The sequence below is a fragment of the Remersonia thermophila genome, chromosome 3, assembly GCF_042764415.1.
Source record: "Remersonia thermophila strain ATCC 22073 chromosome 3, whole genome shotgun sequence".
Taxonomy (NCBI): Eukaryota; Fungi; Ascomycota; class Sordariomycetes; order Sordariales; family Chaetomiaceae; genus Remersonia; species Remersonia thermophila.
The window spans coordinates 2,047,215-2,068,517 of NC_092219.1; the positions used below are offsets into that span (position 1 = coordinate 2,047,215).

Genomic DNA, 21,303 nt, shown 5'->3' on the forward strand with positions numbered 1-21,303 from the left:
CACCGAACATTCTCTCCTTGCAATACCTCTTCAAAGCTGATGTCATTTCATTCTGCACCGAGGTGCGATTTGCTGAGGATGCAGCAGCACCAGCAGCAGCACCAGCAGATGCAGTGCCTCATCCGAGCTGGTCGCTGGCAACGCGGCCTTTGCCAGGTGCATCGGCAAATCGTTGCTTGGCTTACCCTGCTACGGGTCTCCCCGGCGCAGGATTTTGCGCGTGCTGTGGTTATTTTGCGTGTGGCTCTCACAAGTTCCCGGGGTGGGCAAAGAAGCAACGGCATATGCGCAGAAACCGAGGAAATCAGGTGGGGGGGGGGGGGGCGGTTTGAGTGGTGGTCTCGACCAAAAACGTCAACACAAGAGCAATCTACCCAGCACCTCTCATCAAGGGCGTGGCTGCTGAGTCGGGTGAAGAGTTTCAGGCAGGACGGACGGACGGACGGACGTGAACTGTGTTGTCTGGTACATCGACGATGTCTGTCCTCCATCTTGTGTTGCTCTGGCCCGGCGTCAGGAAGACGGCCTGGCGGAAAGGGGCTCGACAAAGGAAACGCCCAGACCCGAAAGACCCAACACCCAACGCAGGGCTTAGTGCGGTAGAAACGAAAAGGACGAAAACCTAGAGCGGCACGCAGGTGGGGGGACAAACGTGGTTTGTTTCAGTTGCGGGTGGTTGAACGCGAGGGGAAAGATGGCAGCGGGCCGGTGGTCTCTTGGGAGCTGGACACGGCATGGCGCTCGATTGACATGGCTCACCTGTCGTTTGCATAAACATTCGCAACTCCATGAAGTTGACGAGTTATTCTGGGAAATCACACGCTACCCAGCACCATCAACACAGACTGAAGAAGGGTCTCGCTTCTCTCTTCCCCAGCGCGGGCGACAAGAGACACAGTCCAGGCCCTTTGAGCACTTTCTGGCTTCAAGCCTTGGACGTCTCCGCCCACTCGCTTACCCTGGTCTCTTGTCCCGCGCGGCCAACTAGGGGACCCGACGAGAGGAACGGGGGACGGGGGTGACAGGGGGGTGTGGTGGGTGGTGTGTGGTGTTGGGAACGATGGGACACACCCAGTGGATGAAGAGAGGGTGGGTACAGGACCTGCAGGGTCTCTCTCTTCTTCAGAGGGCGCCAATGTCCCAATGTACCCACGTACCTGGGTCACATTCACCCCCCTTGTCGATCTGAGCCCAAACGCAGCCCCAATTCTAGAGGATCCTTGTACCGCCTCCCTGCCCCTGGTCAATACCCGCCCCCCATGCAATGTATGGACTGAGCCTCGTTGCTCTTGGACCCTGTGCCCTACCTTGGACAGCGAGATCATCCTCCACCAAAGGCCCAGTTGAGAAAGACAAGCCACGGGGGGTATATAGAAACCTCACCCCCCTCTCTCCCTTCACTCGACGAGCCACTCGTCCGCCAAGTGTATTCCAACTTTCCATCACCAGACGACAACATACACCTACTACCTACAGACGTGTTGCACAGTGCCCCTCACCGGTACAGACACACGCGACCTGCGCTTACACCCATACAGCTTGCTCTTCGCTTGCTGCCCACAAACAACACGCGCACACGCACACACACACACCGACGCCAGGTCTCGGCACGACTTTGAAGACGGACGTCCTTTTTGTTTCCGACTTCCTTTCTCTTGGATTGATCGTTTTCGCATGCACATGCGCAGAAGTGAGTTGATGGCTTGGACGCCTACCTCCCTTGGTTGCCTTGCGCTGACTCAATCCTCGTTTGCCTCCCCAAACACAGTCGTCTGAGATCTGCGGTCTTCTTGCGTCCTTCGAGAGCGACAAGGCCATCCACCTCTGGGCCCCGCAGGCCGTCGCGACACCGAAGACAACAACCTCGCACACACCGCCATCATGACCTACCCCGAGCCGCCGCACTATTCCAACGGCGTGGACCTCGGTCTCTCCCCCGAGCCCTACGGCACCTATCCCCGGGCATCCCACGAGTATGCGGCGCCCATGACCTATGCCGGCGAGGCGCCCTTCATGTACAGCAGCCACAGCAACAGCGGGAGGGCATCACCGGGCATGTATCCGGACGACGGCGAGGCCAGCGCTTCCTCCTCCAACATGGGCTCCCCTCTCTCAACACACGGCCAAATGCCGGCCACCACCATCTCCGACTGGAGCTCCGTCGCTGCTCCTCACGGGGGCCTCGGTGTCTCCCCGGGTATCGTCGACCAGGGCGACTACTTCCCTGGAGAGTACTCCTTTGCTCCTCCGATGGACCACTACAGCCCCTCCTACGAGTTCCCAGCCCCGGGCAAGGGCCCCGGCTTTGTTGGTGAGTCTTTGCAGATCTCTAGGCCGTCCTCGTTGCAATCTTCTTCCATTCCTGCCTCTTCCTCGGACCGCCCTTTTTCCGGGTCCCCGTGCGAGAGTGGACACACCCGCCCCCGTTGTGGGTTGGGTCGTTCCACTCTGTGTGAATCCAAGTCCGCTACTGTACCCCCAAATTCCTCCTGTGCGGGACTCGCTCTCGACACTTGCATGGCACAGCAGCAGCCTTTGGCAGCGACTACGACTCTGGTCTTTTCTTCGTCTTCTGCCCTTTCTTCTAGTCGTCCTTGCTCCTCAACGGCTGCGGCTCGTCGGACCATGACGCCGCCTGCTTCTGCCACTTCTCCTTTCTTTTCCCAATCAAGCGGCCATTTCATTCCTCCTCTGCATTCTTGTTGGTCTATAGTCCTTCTTGCAGCATGGCGAACTCCCGCCGTGTGATTAGAACGGTCCACTGATACTTTGACCCCGTCAACAGATCCCTCCTTAATACACCCCGACGTTCGCGGCATGGCCATACCATACGAGCCGGCCTACCCGGCGCCGCCCACGGCAACGACGGTGTACCCAACCTCGCCCGCGTTGTCGGTGTCGCAGTCGCCCCAGCTCCGCAATGGCAGTGCCTCGCCCTTCATGCCGCCCAACAGCGCCCCTGGCACCAACGCCTCGGCGTACTCGCCTTACTCTCCCTTCCAAGCGCCGTCTGCCGACCCCCAGCGCCGCCCCAGCCACGTCTCTCTCTACCAGAACAGCTTCCCCGCCGACACCCCACACAGTGGTGACGAGCTGCGTGAGAAGCAGCGCTGCCCTCATCCAGAATGCGGCAAGGCATTCAAGGACCTGAAGGCGCATATGCTTACGCACCAGACGGAGCGCCCGGAGAAGTGCCCGATTGCTACGTGCGAGTATCACACCAAGGGCTTCGCGAGGAAGTGAGTTGGCTGCCAGTCCTGCTGCCGGGGGTGTATGGCGGAAGCTAACAACCATTCAGATACGACAAGAACAGGCACACTCTCACGCACTACAAGGGAACCATGGTGTGCGGCTTCTGCCCTGGCTCCGGGTCGTCTGCCGAGAAGTCGTTTAACCGGGCAGACGTGTTCAAGCGGCACCTGACGGCGGTCCACGGCGTCGAGCAAACACCACCGAACAGCCGCAAGAAGTCTGGCAGCAACCCGAGCACCGGGGCCAAGCCGACAGGCTACGCTCCCGATGCCACGGGCAAGTGCTCGACTTGCTCGCAGACCTTCAGCAACGCCCAGGACTTTTACGAGCACCTTGACGACTGCGTCCTGCGCATCGTGCAGCAGGAGGACCCGATCGAGGCCATCAACGCCAAGAACCTCGCCGAGGTTGAGAACGACCCCAAGGTTCACGAAACGCTGAGGAGGAACGGCCTCCCCATCAACCGGCCCGCCACGGCCGTCATGGCTGCCGATGCGGACGGCGACGACGAGAACATGGAAGAACTCGACGGCGACGACTTTGAGGGCGGCAACAAGAACGAGCGCAGCGGCAAGGGCTCGATCAAGCGCGCATCCACCTCGTCCGTGTCCTCGATCGGCAAGATCTCAACCGAGAACAACGGCGTGCAAAAGTCGCGGGGCATGACACACTCGCGCGGCGGCGTTCCCCTCCACGGCGGTCAGCAAAAGCGGTCGCGCAAGAGCCGCCGCGAGTACCCGTCCTCGTGGGGCTTCGACAAGGGGCAGATGAACATGAAGAAGCGTGTTCTTGCCGTCTTTGACGGCCCCCGGCGGCTGGTCAAGGACGACATGCTGCTGTCGGTGGAACAGGAGGTGCGCATCCCGCTGCCCGGCCAGGAAGGGAAGTACATCACCGACCTGGACATCCACACCATCCACCGCGCCGAGGCGTTCCTTGACGCCACGGACGAGGAGAAGGGCCCCTGGATCTCGGACGACCCGACCGAGGAGCAGGCCCGGGAGATGCAGCGGATTCAAGACGAGTTTAACCGTCAGATGGCGGAAGCCTCGGCGAAGAACATGGCCGAGGCGCTGGGGATGGGCGGCGCGAGGGACGACGAGTCGGCTGCGGTTCTTGCGCAGTAAACAAAGCTCGCCATCCACTTACCCTCGTTACCACCATCACCATCACCATCATCACTACCACCATCATCACCACCATCATCAGCATCGCCGGCATCATTCTTCCGCCTCTCCGCCAATCCTTCTCTCTTCGCATTTCTCAATACCCATTTTCTCGGCTCAGTTCAGGATACCAACCTAACAAATGATACCCCCTCCTGTCCAAATCTCAGTTCCCGCTCCCATTTACGCGGACGCTTGTGATGCATAACTTGTATTCAATAATTGCTTTTTTTGTTTCTTTTTTCTTCCTCCACCTCAGATACAGAAAGGGAGCGCAAAGACTGGGGATCGGCGGGGGTTCCCCGATCTTTTTTCTTTTTTTTTTTTTTTTTCTCATTCGTTACGACGTTTCCATCTCGCCTTCTTTCAAGGCTTGAGAAACACACACACACACACACAAACCGGGAAAATACGTGGGCGGGAAAACGGGATCCTAATGACTGAATGACAAACAATGGGATTTGGGAACCATGTCACGGATGGGAGGGTGGCCTGGATTTATTACTGGAAACAACACAGGGCTGGCGGCGTGTTTGGATTTAATAGCTGTTTTCCTCCATGTTGTCTCTTCTCTGGTTTGGTTTCCTCCCCGTGGACAAGATTTGGTCAAGGCTAAAGGGGATAGGCTATATATACTATAGGATGAGAAATCAACTAGTACAGACAATAACTAACTTTTACTGTTTCTCTCGATCCCGATTGCTGTCTTGGATGTATTGGGTTGTAATGTGCGAGTTCATGGCTTGCAACATGCGCGGCGAGGAAGAAGGTCACTACTTTTGTGTGCGCCCTTCACGAACTCAGGGGCTTTGCTGACGATCCTCACATTTCTGCAGCAACGCGAGGATGTGGGCGCCCCACCAACCCCGCAACCCCGCCGTTCCATTGAACGATAAGCTCGCTCTCGAGGGTTTTTGTCTTGTGTTTTCTTCTCCTCTTTTGCCTTGTGATTTTCCTCTCATCTCAGGCTGCACAAGAGAAATCTCGGCGGAGACCTCAAGGTTCCGGTCTCATACGCCATATTGCTGAAGTCTTGACAGTTTTTGCTAGAGGGGAACCCCCAAGCATTTACAAGAGTGAGTGAGTATAGGAGTTGGCACATTACAGTGGAATTGTTTGAACAAGATATGCCCCTTTGACTCCCAAGGTCACACGCACCCTGGGAGTTCATTTCCTCCTGGCTTGGAGCACGGCATGGCTACAGATATCCACAGAGCAGGATCATGGAGAGCAGGATCTCCGCGGGTTCACAGGCAGTTTGAAGCTCTGTTACGTCACTCCTGAAGCACCGCGCCCCGGCGATCCGTGTAGTCAGCAGCGGAGGAGGCAACGCACCGCCTACTTACCTACACGGTGGAGATGTGAATCTTACCTGAAGCGTTGAGGCTAATCTCTTCTCGCAGGGACACCTCTCTCGCCGGTCGCTTGCTACGTACTCACCCCTGGGGGACCGCACATTGCATCTCATACCCTCCCGTCTGCCTATCTGTCAACCCACCTACTTCACGCAACGCATACGACCTTGATAGAAGGGGGGAAAATGGCACTCGTATCCCGCCTCTCTCTCACCGGCCCCGCCGCTGACGAACCCGAGGACCTCCTCGCCTCATCCCTCGGCGTCATCTTTCCCGACGACGTCTCCAACCAACACGGCGATTCCGAGCACGGGTTGCTGTACACCTCCCCGCACCTGCCGAAGCCGCTGGCCTTCGCGCTGGCCAATGTGAGCGCGGAGCGCGATCGGTACCTGTTTAGCCATTACCTGTGGAACGCGGCGCTGCTGCTGGCGGAGCTGGTCGAGGCCGGGACGCTCGGGCTGCCGGCGGGCGGGAAACCAGGCGAGGAGGGGGCCCTGCCGTGGGACGAAACGGTCGCGCCCCAGGAAGGCCCGGGCGGCCTGTTTGACGTGACGGGCCTCTCGACGATCGAGCTGGGCGCGGGCACGGCGCTGCCGTCGGTCATGGCCGCGCTGCTCGGCGCCAAGAGGGTCGCGGCAACGGACTACCCCACGCCGCCCGTCATCGCGACGCTCAAGAACAACGTGCAGGCGCTCGTCACGGAGGAACACGCGGTTCCCGGCCGGTTTCGGATCTCGGCCGAGGCGGGCGGCGAGGTGCGGGTCGTAGGCCACGAGTGGGGGAAGCTGCCTGGCGGCGAGGCCGGCGAGGGCGACGACAACGGCGACGACGAAGATGCGGCGTTCACCCTGTCCAACAAGCACGCCTTCGACCGGGTCATTGCATGCGACTGCCTGTGGATGCCGTGGCAGCACGAGAACCTGCGGCGGTCGATCGCATGGTTCCTGCGGGACGACGACGAGGACAAGGCGCGGGCGTGGGTTGTCGCAGGGTTCCACACGGGTCGGCAGAAGATGGCGCCTTTCTTCGATGCGGCCGAGCTGGCCAAGGTTGGGCTCGAGGTCGAGTACCTGTGGGAGCGGGACTGCGACGGCACGGATCGGGAATGGGTTCGTGATCGGGGGATCGAGGATGTCAGCATGCGGAAGCGTTGGCTTGCGGTCGGCGTGCTGAGGAGGATACGGAAGCGCGGCGATGAGAGCGGCGACGGGAAGCTATGACGATCGAGGCCCGCGGCAGAGGAGGAGGGGGGAAGCGGAAGCGGATGCATGAGGGAGCAGGAGGAAGAGCAGGAGAATATATGCTGGAGGCTGTGTCCGGGGTGTCGTTCAGCTCCGGCCGATATGGGCATAGCGTTGGGGCGGGGGACCAACAACGGCGCACCGGGCTGAAGATGATTTTCGGCTGCCGAGACGCTTGAGCCGTCAGGGATGCGAATCAGACGTTTTTTTTCTTTCTCAGGGGCTTGGCGGGATGCATTCCGCCGAAGACGATGCAAGTTTGTCGTCAGCTCGTGGGACTGTCTTGGGGTTGATTGGGTGGTCCATGGACGCCGGTGCGGGCCAACTTCTACCCCAGCTGACATGGCTGAGCATCCCGAGAGCATCTTGAGAAGAGAGAATAAGAAATAAGCGGCTCTTTCATGATAGTCTTGATTACACAGGAGAAATGCAACACAACAAGCCTGCGGCGAGCTGCTTATGGCATGGCTATTACGCAACTTTCAACAGGGGCTGATCCGTGAGCGACGACGTCCGGCTCCTCACAGGTCCACGGGCTCGCTCCTCCAGCCGAAACCGCCTGGCTCGCCGGGATCCAGCAGCCTCATCCCCGCGGCGCGACATAGGTCAACAGCCACGCTCCGCACGGCACGTACCTGTTCCAAGGTGGCGCCGCCGTTGAGGGCTCCGCGCAGGTGGCCCTTGAGCTGAGGGTTCACGTCCTGAGGCACCAGGCCGGCGATCATGACGAAGGAGGTTTCGGCGGGGCTGAGCACGGCGGTGCTGCTCAGGACGTAGGCGTACATGAGGCGGGCCACGAGGCCCAGGTCCTCGGTGCCGCAGTTGTCCATCTGGCTCATGACTCGCCGCGCCACCTTGCCGTAGATGTCGTTGAAGAAGGCCTGCCCGCGCTGGAGGACCTCGGGGACGGGGGTGTCGTAGAGGTCGGCACGGCGGCCGGTGGGGGAGGGGGAGGGAGAGGCCCCGGCCGCAGCCGGGCCGGCAGGTTCAGGCACGTCCAGGAGCTCCTCGGGAGTCGCCTTCTTGAGCTCGAGGAGGGCGTTGATGGTCTAGACGGAGGCGGGTTGGCCAAAGAACGGCATCAAGGGAAATCAGCCCAGAAAGGTCCTAGCGTTTCAACACATCCATGGCGCCTCGGCAGCGGTGATGGCGGACATCATGTCAGCCAGGAGTCAGGAGCCAGGACGGTACAGTACCCTCGGGACCCCGCCAACAGCGGCGGCCTTGACCAGGGCTTCGCGCATGCGGCGGGAGATTTGGAGCTTTTCGTCGTGGCTCGGCGTAAGCCCATCTGGGGTGGTCCGCAGGGCGTGAAGGTAGACCTTGGGGATTTCATCGGGACGGTTCAACTGCGAGAGGGTGACGGCGGCGATAAAATACCAGGTGTGAGCGGGCAGGTTGGGGTGAGCACGGAGGGATGAGAGCAGGGCCGGGGTGATGATTGCTGGGTGCGATGCCATGGCGGTTGTTTCCACCGGTCAACCAAGATGGAGGACCTAGGTGCCTTGAAAAGCAAGGTGATTGAACTTGCCGAAGCTTTTGTTTCTTGCTTAGGTTGTTGGGAGCTGTTGGCTCACGGAGCAACGGAGCAGCCGAGGCGACAAGGACGGGAGGCCCGGAAACATATGAAACGTAAGATACCGTAACGGGCGCCTTCGTGTAACAATGCGATGGGCCCCACATGCCGCCACTTGTGGGCTTGGCTCGGCCGGGGGAAGCTTCCAAGAGAGCAGCTTCCATAACGTGGCATCTAACGTTAGTAATAATAACTATCACCTGTCGTCATTCAAGAGAAGGCAGCTTCATCTTCGCAACGCACAACCGACCACCTCAGCAATTCGGCGTGCTCGCAGCGATCGCGTCCGCGACCGAACACCCACCCACCATCTACCTCCAGGATTGCTGCACCCACGGACACCATGGACACCTGAATATCTCCACCATCACATATCCCCTATCACCCTGAGCCTCGACGCTTGATTCCACCGAGCCGACCCAGATACATGCACGTACCCCGCCATCGATGAACAACAAGATGCGCATCGCCTGGTATGCAGGGGTAAGAACCAGCCCGTTTTGTCGTCAATGCGGTCGATGGCTGTCGGATGGAGAGGAAGAGGAAGGGTGGGAGGGGGAATGCCATGGGGCCCTCATCCAGAGCTCAACCCCCCCCCCCCCCCCCTCCCGCCTTAAGACTTGGATCATGATGCTGACGTGCTTCCTCTTCCGTCCATAGGCCTCGGCAGCCCTCGCGACCGCCGTCGTCGCGTCGGCTTTCTACCAGCGCGCCAACTTTTATTCCGCCATGGTGCATCTGTCGCAGAGCAACCTGTCCGTCATGGTTCGTCCTCCTTCTCCCCGCTCCCCCACGTCCACCCAACATCCCCCGACGCTGACCGATGGAAACCCACCTCCAGGTCCTGGTCAACCTCGTATTTGTCGTCTACAGTACCCTCATCTACTTCCTCCAACGCCTCTGCTTCGGCCCCCTTCGTCCCGCCGAGATCGAGCAACTCTACGAGAAGGGTTGGTTCGCCATCACCGAGACGTGCCTGGCCATGACCATCTTCCGCGACGAGATTGGCGCCTTCTTCCTCATCATGTTTACCGCCCTGGTCACGGGCAAGGTCTGGGGCTGGATCGGCGAAGGCCGTGTTGAGGTGCTCGAGCAGCAGCCCCCCGCCAACCCCGTCTGGTTCCACACCCGTCTCAGCTTCTCGCTCTTGGTCAGCATCGCCTACGACATGTGGCTGCTGGCGTACATTGTCAGAACCGTGGTCGAGGAAGCCCGTCCTACCATGATGGTCATGTTTCTCTTCGAGTTCGCCGTCCTGACGGTCTCGTCGCTTCACACCGCCGCCCGCTATATCGTCTCTCTCGTGGAGATGCGCATCGTCAAGACGCAGACGCACCAACGCCTCCAAGAGAGGCGCCGCCGCGTCCGCGAGCAGAGGGATGAGATTCTGCGCAGGAGGGAAGCCGGGGACGCCGCTGCCCAGAACGAAGAGCTGCCGGACCCGGACGAGGTCGACGAGATGGATATCGAGGTGCCGGGCTGGGAAGCCAAGGGCCAGTGGGTTCTGTCTTTGGATCTTTTCACCGGTAAGTAGTGGTCTGCGGCCGAGGACAATGGGACGGGGGGCCATATCGCTGGCTAGGCCGAGCTGGGCTAACGGGCTTGTCAGATTTTGTCAAACTCAGCATCTACACGGCGTTCTTCTCCATCCTCGTCACCTTTTATGGGCTTCCCATCCACATCATGAGGGATTGGTTCATGACAACAAGATCGTTCCTCAAGAGGCTTCACGCTCTCGTGCGCTACCGCCAGGCCCTCAAGCATATGAGCCAATACCCCGACGCCACCGCCGAAGATTTGGGCCGCGAAGACACCTGCATCATTTGCCGCGAGGAGATGCGGCCCTGGAACCCCGCCGATCCCACCCAGGTTGAGCGGAGCCGCGCGAAGAAGCTGCCGTGCGGCCACGTCCTCCACTTTGGCTGCCTCAAGAGCTGGTTGGAGCGACAGCAGGTCTGCCCAACATGTCGTCGCCCCGTCGCCCAGGAAGGCCAGCAGCAAGCAGCGCCGGCCAACGGCGGCCCCGCCATGGTCCTTAGGCTGGGGTTGGGATTCCCTGCGGGTCAAAACCAGCCGGCCCAGCCGGCCGCGAACGGCCAAGCAGCCCCTGGCGGAGGCCAAGCAGCCCCTGGCGGAGGCCAAGCAGCCCCTGGCGGAGGCCAGCCGGCGCCGGGCGGGGCCGGGGGAGAGCATCAACCGAATCAGGATAGGAACGTTCGGATGTTCAATCTCGGGCCGATCCGGCTGGGCTTTGCTCAAGGCGGAGTTAACGAGATGCAGGCCCTGGCGCAACGGTTGCAGATGGAAGCCGGCGCGGCGAATCCCCCAGCCGCCCCTCCTCTCGCCGCTGCGGTCCCCGTGCCGCGCCAGGACGGCAACGATTTGAACGCCAGCCTCGAGCAGATCCGCGGTCAGCTCCAGACCCTCAGCCAACAGGTCCGGCAGGAGATGACGAGCCTGCACAACGCGGCGCAGGAGCTTCAGGTCATGACCCTTTTGATGAACGAACTTGCTCGTTTGCGTCAGCTACAACAGCAGGCCCCGCAGGGCCAGCCATCCACGACGCAACCCGCCGCGCCAGCACAACACCAGACAATCGTTGTGCATCCACCATTAATAGTACCGCCTGCCCCCGCACCCACACAGCTTACAGCCTCGCGGCCGCTTGTTACTAGGCATATCGCCTCTGGGACCGGAGTGGCGATCCCGTCCGGCAGCCCTGACCTGCCGGAGGGTGTCGTGATTCCTCCAGGCTGGTCGTTGCTTCCGCTTCAACGAGTGGGACCCGATGTTGTGACCCCTGATCCAACAACGACAACAACTACAGCAGCAGCAGCACCACCACCACCACCATCATCATCAACAACAACACAGAACGCACACTCACCCGCCCAGGAGATGCTGCGGTCTATTTTTGCTCACCAACCTCGCTCCCGGGGCACCAGTCCCGCACCAGGATCCAGCCTGAGACCGGGCGCGCCAGGCCCTGCAGAATCCTCGCGCAGGCCAGGATCACGGGGCAGCGGCGCGTCTTCAGCAGAGCCGGCAGCTCGTAGGCAGCCGCCGCTCGTCCCGGCGGCCCCGATCCCCGTGGCGCCACCCAACTGGGGAGGCCCCGGCCAACTGTTTGGTGGTGGTGGCGGCGGCGATCGGGCCGTTAGTGGACCAATGTTTGGGTATCAGATTGAGCCTCGTCAGGATGGAGCACACGACGAGGCAGGGGACGAAGGCAACAGCAGTACCAACAATACTGCTAGCGACAACAGCACCCCCGAAGAGGAGGAGATGACGGCGGCGGCAGTGACCGGGGTGAATGGGGTTGCGGCTGGAGATGGGAACACTGCCGCGCATGTCGATGCAGAGGAGGCTGGAGGAAATGGGAGTAGCGGTGGCGATCGAAGGCCAAGAGCGGTGACAGTGGAGGAGGCGGATGAGGAGGATGAGACTGAGCGTTGATTCGCGTCGGCTGTTTGATTAAGCAAGAGAGCTCCTAACGCTTGCCACCCTTTTGGTATGGTGCGCAGCAAGGGGAGGCCATCACAATTGGCGTCTGGTTTTGGTCTGTTGGGTCCTTTAGAGATGGTGTTTGCAGCAAAGCGGTTTCGTAGAGCGCACTTCTTGTGGCATCTCTCCTCTTCCAACCTCGCTCAAACTTGGGTCTGGACCTAAGTCCAGATTGCGAGACGCTATTACCTATTATTGAGACCCTCCCCCTTGCTATGTACCTCAGGGTTGGCTATGTGCTGCGATGAGCCAGGGTTAAAAGAGCAATTCTCATGCGAGCCCAATGCTCGCCGTCGTGCTCGCTTCCAGGTCTGAGTTGAGGAATTGCTGGAAGATCGCCCTCATGACAGAATCCGGGAACGACGTCGTGGTTTGCCTCATTTCTTCTTTCCCGGTGCGGCTGCATCGACTTGGCTGTTGCCTGCAAATGCCCAAGATTGCCCGCGTGCCTCGGGAACTTGGCTTTTTCACGGTGAAACATTGACCTGAAAATTCGTCTCTCATTGGAAAATCCCGAACCCTCTTGGAGTTTGTGTACTTTCATCAACACACCCGTTTCTGCACTTTGGGCATTTTTTATGCCTCCTCGATTCATCTCACAGCGGACATCCTCCTGTTTGACCAGGGTTGAGCCGGACAAGTTGGCGGTCTTCAGCGCGGCGTCGACAGCTCTTTGTCGCAACATTTTTTGTTGCAAGCGTCTGCGTGAGGCTCGATGCTTCCCAACCCATGGATCTCAGTGTGCCTGACAAAACAAGGTCCAGGCACTTCTATCCTTTGCCGATTTTCTCAAGCACTTCGGACTTGGGTGCCCGGACGGCACCTCTCACACGCCATGGATCAGAACCCGCATTGGGATTGGCAACCTTCTCCGGATGCCTACCAACAACGGCGGCTGCAGCAACGACAACAGCAACCTCATCGTCCCCCTCCCCCGCCTATGCCCGGTGACCAAGGCTCATACCCGATGCCGTTTTCTGGTCCCTTTCATCATCAGGGTTCATGGGCCCAGCAGGTTGCTCAACCTCCGCCGCCACCGCCGCCGCCACCGTACTCTGGCGCCAACCAGGCGCCGAAGTACCATCAGGGGTGGGCTGGAAGAGGCTATGATGGCTCAGGACCGTGGGGTGGCCATCAGCCGAACCAGGCTTATCACCAGACGAATTACAGGCAGAGCGGCTTTTCGAGACAACCCCCAACCGACTGGACTCATTCCCACAATAGCCACCAAGGCTCTGGATGGGGGGCGGCTCGTCCTGAAAACCACATCCCGCAACAACAACGACTACAACAAGCCCACATGCGTGGCGGACAGGCGACGAGTCATTCCGACAACACCCCCGTCGCGCCAGGTCGCGGATCATCCAAGAGAGCTCGTCGTAAACGTCGGCTGCGCGCCGCCATGGAACAACAACAGGCTTTGCAACAGCAAGACGTAGCCGACCGCCGACAGGCTCTGGCATCTCGCAACGCTGCCTCGGCCGTAGGAAACGGCCCTTTCGTCGCCATAAGGCCGCTGCAGCAGCAGCAGCAGCATCATCATCATCCATCCTCCGTCGCGCCCGAGAGCAGTCTCGCTCCATCCGCAGCTACCGGTGCCTCGGAAAAGAAGAAAAAGAAGAAAGAGAAAAAGAAGAAGCAGCAGCAGCAGCAGCAGGAAGCGGCATCAAACGCTGCCGCCACCGCCACTACCACCACTACTACTACTACTCCAGCACCTACCGCCACCCAGGCCGCCGCTACCGTCACCACGACGGCTCCTACGAGCACGCCGGCCGCGCCCCGTCCCCCCTCCGAGCCGCGCCGCGACCCCATCACCGCCCCCTCGGCCGCTTCGGGCGGGGTCCCCTCCCCGACCCGTGCCTACCTCACCCAGTCGCTGCAGCCCCCTTCCACCCTCCCCGCGCCCAAGACCCTCCTCGTCGTCATCGACCTCAACGGCACGCTCCTCCACCGCCCGAACCGCCGCACGGCGCCGTCGCGCTTCGTCGAGCGCCCCGGCGCGCGCCAGTTCCTCGCCCGCTGCCTCGCGCGCCACCGCGTCGTCATCTGGTCCTCGGCGCGGCCCAACAACGTCCGCCTCATGTGCGCCCAGCTCTTCTCCCCGCAGCAGCTGCGCGACGAGGTGGTGGCCGTCTGGGGCCGCGACCGCTTCGGCCTGTCGCCCGACGACTACAACCGGCGCACCCAGTGCTACAAGCGCCTGTCCCGGCTCTGGGAGGACCCGGCCGTGGCTTCGTCGCACCCCCGGGCCCGGGAGGGGGTGACGTGGGGCCAGGCCGACACGGTGCTCATCGACGACAGCGCCGAGAAGGCGAGGAGCGAGCCGCACAACGCCGTCACGCTGCCCGAGTTTGTGGGGGATCGAGGCGAGAAGCCCCTGGTGCTGCCGCTCGTCGAGGCGTACCTCGACGAGCTGGCGTGGCAAAAGGATGTGAGTGGGTATATCAGGGTCCATCCGTTTGCTGTCGTGTGATGTGGGCATGGCTGCTGGGTTCCACGAAGGCCGCGACGAAAAAAGGAGGGCTGAGGAGGACCACGTTCCGAGGGGATGATGGAGTCGAGCAGACCATCTTCTGCCTTGCAGAAGGTTTGATTCTTGTGTCGGTATGCATCTTGTGGATCAAGAATAGGAGAGCAAGGAAAATGGTATTCGCCGCCAGGCGATGAAGGGCTACGAGTAATTTTTCTCGGGATAACCAGCCTTGATACGATGTGCTTTATTCCCTCGATGGACGAGACGTGTGTTGATAACATCATGGGTATACCCATAGAGCAACGAAACCTTGGAGCAGGATCTGGGCTTCATTTACCAACTGACCGGGTTTCATACTGACCATGTCACTTCACCTCCTTTTCAAGCATGCCGTTATTTTTTTTTTTTTTTTGTGCATCACAAAGAAGCCCCGCCGGTTGCGTGCGATGGCGCGGGTCTATTCGAGTCGTCGGCACACGTAGTCCGACTTGACGAGCTGCTGACATGAATGCACAGTGAACCACCCGCGGGTCCCATATCCCATCCTGATCCCATCACACATGTCCCGTTCATCAGTCATCATGTCCTATAGTTTAGCCTGGCACCAGAGCAGGCCTAGAAAAAATGCTCTTTTGGTTTTTTTTGTGTGTGATTCGTCGTCTATTTGAAGACCTTGCCAGAGGCATGGGGGTACTCCTTGCCGTTGACAACAACGGGCCTATCCCACGACCACTGGACCTCGACGAACTCGCGGTCCTCGGGCTTGGTGGGGTCGAGCTTGGTGAACTGGTAGCTCTCAAAGTCGGGAGCCACGTCAAAGGCGGGCAGGTACTCCTGGCCGCGGATGACAAAGGCACCCTGGATGACCGAGTCATTGTTCTGGCCGTACACCGAGGCGCAGCCGAAGATGTGCTTGCGGGAGGCCTCGAGGCGGTTGTTGAAGCCGCCGATGAGGTTGCTCGACATGAAGGTCATAGTCAACTCATCGTTGTACTTGTAGTCCAGCCTCCAGATGGAGTACTCCTCGAAGTTCCAGTTGTCCCAGAACCACTTCAGGGCCTCGGGGGTGTCCTTGTTGGAGTAGATGCGCTTGTACTCATCAAGGGGCACCGTGGCGCGGGGCAGGAGATCAAGAGGGTGCTTGGGCTTGGGGGGCGGGGCGGCCTCCTCCTCCTGGGCAGGCTTGGCCGCCGGCTTGGGAGCCTCCTTGGGCGCCGGCTTGGGCTGCTCAGGCTTCTTGGGGGCGACGTTGGTGAGCTTGGGGGCGTCCAGGAAGGCGAACTCGGGGACGACGGCCGAGTAGATGGGCTGGTTGACGACCGTCTCGAACCAACGCGAGACGTTGGGGTTGGCGGCGCGCCACTCCTTGCCGAAGAAGTACTCGAAGCCGCGCGAGATGTGGCCGGCAGCGAAGACGTCAGCAAGGCTGAGGCGCTCGCCAACGAGGTAGGTGTTGTCGCGGAGGTGGGCCTCGACGACGGCGACGACCTGAGCGGTGGCCTTCTCAGCGGCCTCGACGGCCTTCTTGTCGTAGGGGTCCTTGCCCAGCAGGGGGCGGAACCAGGCGCCAAGCTTGGGGAGCACCTCGCTGTTGAAGTACGACATCCACTTCAGGATCGAGGCATAGCTGGCGGTTTGTTGTCAGCAACCGGGAGGGGTTCCAAGGAAGGAGGGGAAAGATAGAGGCTTACTCCTGCTTGGTCTTGCCGAGGAGGGTGGTCTTCTCGTTCTGGGAGGCGACTATGGAGGTTGTCAGCGCGGATTCGCAAGACGACAACGCATCAATGGCAATCCAGGTGAGATGAAGCAACAATCAGAAGGTAGAACTAGGTCAACACAGTCGTTTTTTTTTTTTCAGATAGGGATAACTGTTATTGAAAATGTCTCGGTCATCATTGTTGCGAGGCGCAGGGCGCGGGGCCCAGGGCCGGGTGGACATTGCGTGGCATCGAGCAGCGTGGGGCAATCGGCATGTCGCAAGAGGAGGGGGGGGGGACTGAAGAGAAATGTTACATACCATAGACAGCGATGGCGATGCACTCGGTGAGGACGTAGCCATCAGCGCCAACGAAGGTCGGGACCTTGGCAAGGGGGTTGGCCTTCTTGAAGTCCTCGGTCGGCTGGCTGGGAGTGACCTCGACCTCCTCGAGCTCGAGGTTGTTGGCCTTCGCGACGGCGCGGATGGCCGTCGAGCGGGGGTTGCCCTGGAGGTGACGAGACACCGGTCAGCGACTGGGCAGGCGAGGGGGGGGAAAAGCGCAAAAAAGAAGAAGATCAGGCGACCAGAGAATCTCTGGCGCTGGCTTCATCGTGGAAGAACATACCGGGTACGAGTAGAGCTTGCCGAACGCCATCTTGTCTTGAACTTCTGCCAGAGCGGATGGTTCTGAGGAGGGGGAACAGGCAGAGAAAGGCGATGATGGAACGAGCAAAAACGCTGAGCAAAAGAAAATTTATGCGGCGGGGTAGATTCAGGGAGTTGCAGGTGGGGCTCAATTTTACCATTCCCTCCTTCTGTGTCGGGGCAGCAGGAAAAGTGGGACTCGCTGTGATTGGCCCGCGCCGTGGCCAAAGGGCCCCGCTCTTGTCCGTCCCGCCCCGGCCTGGCCTGGAAAAATTGCTTCCGTTGAAAGCCGCAACACCGGCCCCAACCCGGACCTCCTCCGATCGATCGACGGCCGATGATGACGACGGGCGAGGTCCGCCGCGTTCCATGATGCCATCTTCCAGACGAGGACTCACGTCGGCCGTTCGCGGCGTCTGCAAGGCGCTCGACGGGACCGCATCGCGACGACCGCCATCGCTCGAGCAGCAGCTTCGCTCCCTCCGACTATCGAGCCCGGCGCTCGCCCCCGTCCCCGGGTCCAGGAGGTGCCTGTCCACCGAATCGTCCGACCCGGCCGGCAGCCGGCAACAACCACCGCCGCAACTCGCCATCACAGCCGCCGCGCCGGTCAACCTCGCCTCCCTGGCCTCCCGCCCCCGCCTCGCCGAGCATGCTCGCGTCCTCCCCGCCTCGGCGTCCTACTTCTCGCGCACGCCCGTCTTCAACGAACACTTCCTCGAGGTTTACAAGCTGTCCCGCACGTACGCCAACCTGCCCGTGATCCCCTCCGCCGACGCCGAGCGCGTGGCGTGGAAGACGCTGTTCGACCTGCGCCAAACCCTCGGCGAGCCCGTCAAAGCCACCGAGTACGCCCAGTGCCTCAAGCTGGTCAAGCGCCTCCACCTGATCCACCCGGACCTCAAACCCCCCGCCGTGACCGACGCGCTCCGCTACTTCAAGCGCGACGTGCAAGGCTTCCTCAACGCGCCCAAGCCCATCGCCATTGACAAGTTTGGGCGCGCGCTGGGCGTGGGAAGGCGCAAGGCGTCCGTCGCCCACGCGTGGGTTGTGGAGGGCGACGGGCAGGTGTTGATCAACGGCAAGACGCTCGCCGACTATTTTGGTCGTGTTCACGACAGGGAGAGCGCCGTCTGGGCGCTGCACGCCACCGATCGTATTGACAAGTACAATGTGTGGGCGCGCGTGACGGGCGGCGGCACCACCGGCCAGGCGGAGGCGCTCAAGCTCGCCGTCGCGAAGGCGCTGATGGCTCACGAGCCTGCTTTGAAGCCGGCGTTGAGGAGAGGTGAGCTTCGGGACCCGCGCCCCCAACGCTGTCGGGGGGTCTTGCTAACGTGTCGTCCACAGCTGGTTGCATCACGCGCGATCCAAGGAGAGTGGAGAGGAAGAAGCACGGTCGTGTCAAGGCCAGGAAGATGCCGACGTGGGTCAAGCGGTAAACGACAGCGGGCGATGGGCCATGCGTACCGGATTGTCATGGGCGCTCCCGGGCGGCATGGAGCCCGTCATGCTCTGTACGCTTTGTTGTCTCCAAGCAATGACGGTATAATGTACAATATACGATGTAAACATGCTAACCTGGATACCTTGATGCCGTGAACTTGCTTAGGCCATGATTTACCCGTTCGCAGCTACCCCTCCTGCCTTATGGATGCCATTCGGTGTCCAAGACGAACAGCCCCAGAAGGAATGCTCTTCGCCCCCCTTACGCCTAGGCTCTCTGAGGACCACCACGCCACCCGCATCGTGGCCGTTCGTATAGATCCGGGCGAGCGATCCTCGGCACGCAGGATGTGAAAAAAGTTCTTCCAACAAGCTCGCGAAGTGCTTGGGTGGGTGATACACACTCTCCTGAGGGCCATAAGAGTAAGATAGGAAGGACAGCGAGGGAGCCAGCCAGCGAGCCAGCTCATAGGATTGCGGGCATCCGCCCCTTTCTTCGGGGCGTGTACCCTCCTCCCTGCATCTCGCGGGTCTGTTATTGGGGCGTTGTGTAACTGTCCTGCATCACCCTGCCATAAGTACGCAGTATTATGCCACGCGCCATGCGGCGCTCACCGTGTCTCTCAAGCCACCAAGCATGAAATGTTGGGGATGCTGGTGCATAGGGTTCCGGCCGGATCGGACAAGGTCCGGGTTTTCAGGCAACGGCTCAAACATGGGGCCGCAAGCATACACAGTACGCAGTACATTCTCCATGGCTATGCGTTCGCAGCCCTACCCGCTGTGGAGGAACCCGGGGAACGGGGGGGAGGAGGGGGAAAATCCCATGACCCATGGCATTCTGTCCATCGGTCCATCGGTTCGCAAGAGAATGCCTGACAGTACGAGGCATCACATCATCCTTACCGATAGCAAGGCTTGATAGCCATTTTCTTTTTCATGGTTCGCCTGCGTCAAGCAGGCTTGAAACGTGGACTGCATCTGGACTCAGATGAAGCGCCCTCTCCCCCTTCTCCCCCCCCCCCCCCCCAAGTCCTGACGGCTCCACAACGGTATCGGTTGCGAGGCATATCAAGCAAGTGAACTCCCCCAGACTTGGTATCGACTTGTGGCCTTAGGCCATCAAATACCACCTCAGCTCCGTGTCAGGCGCGGAGAGTCTCGCCAACCATTCGTCACCAGATGGAACGGCCAATCCAAGCTCACCGTTTTCGTCTTTTTGGACTTGAGATCGACAACCTGATCGAGTTAAGCTTAACTGGGCAACGACGGGACAGGCAAGGTGCAGATAATCGAAGCTTGGATTGCTGCAGGTCGCGGGCGTGGCTGCGGGAGTGACCGCGGGCGTGAGCGGGCGCAGACGCATGCAACTGCGGGTGGTCGATCCCCTGATCAATCAGGCGCACGAGGAAGATGCAGGCTCGGGCACACCCGCGGTCACCGATTCTCTGATGCGAGAGGTGCAATCACAAAAGCCTGCTCGAAACACAGTAGTTACCTCGCACGCACACCGCCAACCGAGGATCTTGCCCTTTTGCACAGTTCCGGCCTGGGGTGTTGTCGGCTTGGTGAGTCAGAACCCAAACTTCATGACATGGGGTAGGATGGGCATACGCAATACTGCGTACGCAGTACTGCGTACACCCTATGCCAACGAGAACAACGGCCGGCGTCGAGCGGTTCAGCATCTCGGTGTCAAGAGCTGCAGGCGGTCCGTCGGTCAATAATTGGCCATACCCGGAAGCGTTGCGGGCGTGCTTCAGGGTCACCAGGACTGCCCGCGTGTCAGTGATCGGACGGAGTTCGGCTCGTAAGGGACGCATATCCGTGCCAAACAACATCAGCTGGTACGTAGCCCCCTTTCCTCGCATGGAAGAGTGGCAAAACCCAGGACGCCCGAGAGTTTGAAAACACACCGGCTAAAATGGGCCTCATGCGTGTGTGTGGGCGAGCATGTGAGGGGCCGCTCCCAGCTCTCCCCAGGTGGTAGCTAAGCTGCCCTCCGGTCCGCGCCAACCAGCATAATGTGCTTGCGCTCCTCGGCCATTGAGTGTTCGTTCGGCTGCGCGTTCGAGAAGAACCGCTCGAGATTGGCTTCTGATCCGTGGATGTTCAAAGGCCATGAAACTCGCCAACGATCCCGGTCTGCTGCGACGCTGAGCCCAGACAGGGATCTGCGCTGTGGTCGGACCAACGGCTCCACATCTCAACCCGGCAAGCCAATGTCAACAACATGGATCCAGGATCTTCGATCGCCCTCCTTTGTTCGTCGAAAACAGCCAAGCCCAACAACAGCGCCCAGCTCCAGAACCCGACCTGGACCTCGACCGACCAGCCAAGCCCGTGGGTTTTTGGCGGTTTCTCTGCCCGGGGTCCTGCAGCGAAAAATGAGAAAGAAAAAAAAAAAGACCCCTCAATGCCCTCGCATCCGAGGGTTCGACATCGGCTCCGGGAAGTGTCGCAACGTTCGCCCCATACGGAGGTCCATATCATGCCCATTGTACGCTTGCACGGCGGTTTTGTTTTCTCTTCGAAGGGTCGCCGACGGTGATGTCACTCGCCGACAGGATGGGGCTTGCTGGAGCCCAAGGTGGTCTGAGTGGAAACGGGTGCCCCCCAGCCATCGCTAGTCCCAGAAAGCAAATGGGTCCTTCATTTTTGCTTTTTCCATCATGAACGTCCGCTCGTCGCGCAGGGGTGACTTTCATTGAAATGGCGGCGCGGACAGGCGTTGGCTGCTGAACATGGCAGACGGGATATGGAGATTGGGTTCATTGTTTCGATGCCGTTGCTGGCCAGTCCCTTCGACATCGTGATGCCGTCATGACCCCCGACGATTGGCTTCTCATGTGCAATGGTACCCCAAGGGGTTGCTGAAGCGTGAAACGGGGGAGAGCAGCGGCTCTGGAGGTTCATCTCGTGGCCCGCGGCACACATGCG

The 21,303-nt window shown here is 60.3% G+C and overlaps 7 protein-coding genes across 7 annotated transcripts; 5 read left to right on the top strand and 2 right to left on the bottom strand.

Moving 5' to 3' along the window:
- Positions 1-1,881: 1,881 nt before the first annotated feature.
- On the top strand, positions 1,882-4,379 carry VTJ83DRAFT_3384 (uncharacterized protein; the record flags this gene model as incomplete). Its single annotated transcript, XM_071009756.1, has 3 exons — positions 1,882-2,311; positions 2,786-3,239; positions 3,299-4,379. The coding sequence occupies 3 exons, from the start codon at positions 1,882-1,884 to the stop codon at positions 4,377-4,379; spliced, it is 1,965 nt and encodes a 654-aa protein (XP_070867262.1).
- A 1,579-nt stretch (positions 4,380-5,958) lies between these two features.
- VTJ83DRAFT_3385 (uncharacterized protein) lies at positions 5,959-6,996 on the top strand (the record flags this gene model as incomplete). Its single annotated transcript, XM_071009757.1, has 1 exon — positions 5,959-6,996. The coding sequence occupies one exon, from the start codon at positions 5,959-5,961 to the stop codon at positions 6,994-6,996; it is 1,038 nt and encodes a 345-aa protein (XP_070867263.1).
- Positions 6,997-7,538: 542 nt separating this feature from the next.
- VTJ83DRAFT_3386 (uncharacterized protein) lies at positions 7,539-8,477 on the bottom strand (the record flags this gene model as incomplete). Its single annotated transcript, XM_071009758.1, has 2 exons — positions 7,539-8,066; positions 8,214-8,477. The coding sequence occupies 2 exons, from the start codon at positions 8,475-8,477 to the stop codon at positions 7,539-7,541; spliced, it is 792 nt and encodes a 263-aa protein (XP_070867264.1).
- Positions 8,478-9,040: 563 nt separating this feature from the next.
- On the top strand, positions 9,041-12,049 carry VTJ83DRAFT_3387 (uncharacterized protein; the record flags this gene model as incomplete). Its single annotated transcript, XM_071009759.1, has 4 exons — positions 9,041-9,076; positions 9,254-9,358; positions 9,435-10,119; positions 10,203-12,049. The coding sequence occupies 4 exons, from the start codon at positions 9,041-9,043 to the stop codon at positions 12,047-12,049; spliced, it is 2,673 nt and encodes an 890-aa protein (XP_070867265.1).
- Positions 12,050-12,932: 883 nt separating this feature from the next.
- On the top strand, positions 12,933-14,573 carry VTJ83DRAFT_3388 (uncharacterized protein; the record flags this gene model as incomplete). Its single annotated transcript, XM_071009760.1, has 1 exon — positions 12,933-14,573. One exon carries the CDS (start codon positions 12,933-12,935, stop codon positions 14,571-14,573), a length of 1,641 nt encoding a protein of 546 aa, XP_070867266.1.
- Positions 14,574-15,233: 660 nt separating this feature from the next.
- Positions 15,234-16,927, bottom strand: VTJ83DRAFT_3389 (uncharacterized protein; the record flags this gene model as incomplete). The annotated part of the gene is made up of 4 exons (XM_071009761.1): positions 15,234-16,200; positions 16,265-16,313; positions 16,591-16,777; positions 16,898-16,927. The coding sequence occupies 4 exons, from the start codon at positions 16,925-16,927 to the stop codon at positions 15,234-15,236; spliced, it is 1,233 nt and encodes a 410-aa protein (XP_070867267.1).
- A 359-nt stretch (positions 16,928-17,286) lies between these two features.
- On the top strand, positions 17,287-18,359 carry VTJ83DRAFT_3390 (mitochondrial 37S ribosomal protein uS9m; the record flags this gene model as incomplete). Its single annotated transcript, XM_071009763.1, has 2 exons — positions 17,287-18,205; positions 18,268-18,359. The coding sequence occupies 2 exons, from the start codon at positions 17,287-17,289 to the stop codon at positions 18,357-18,359; spliced, it is 1,011 nt and encodes a 336-aa protein (XP_070867268.1).
- Between the last annotated feature and the right edge of the window lie 2,944 nt (positions 18,360-21,303).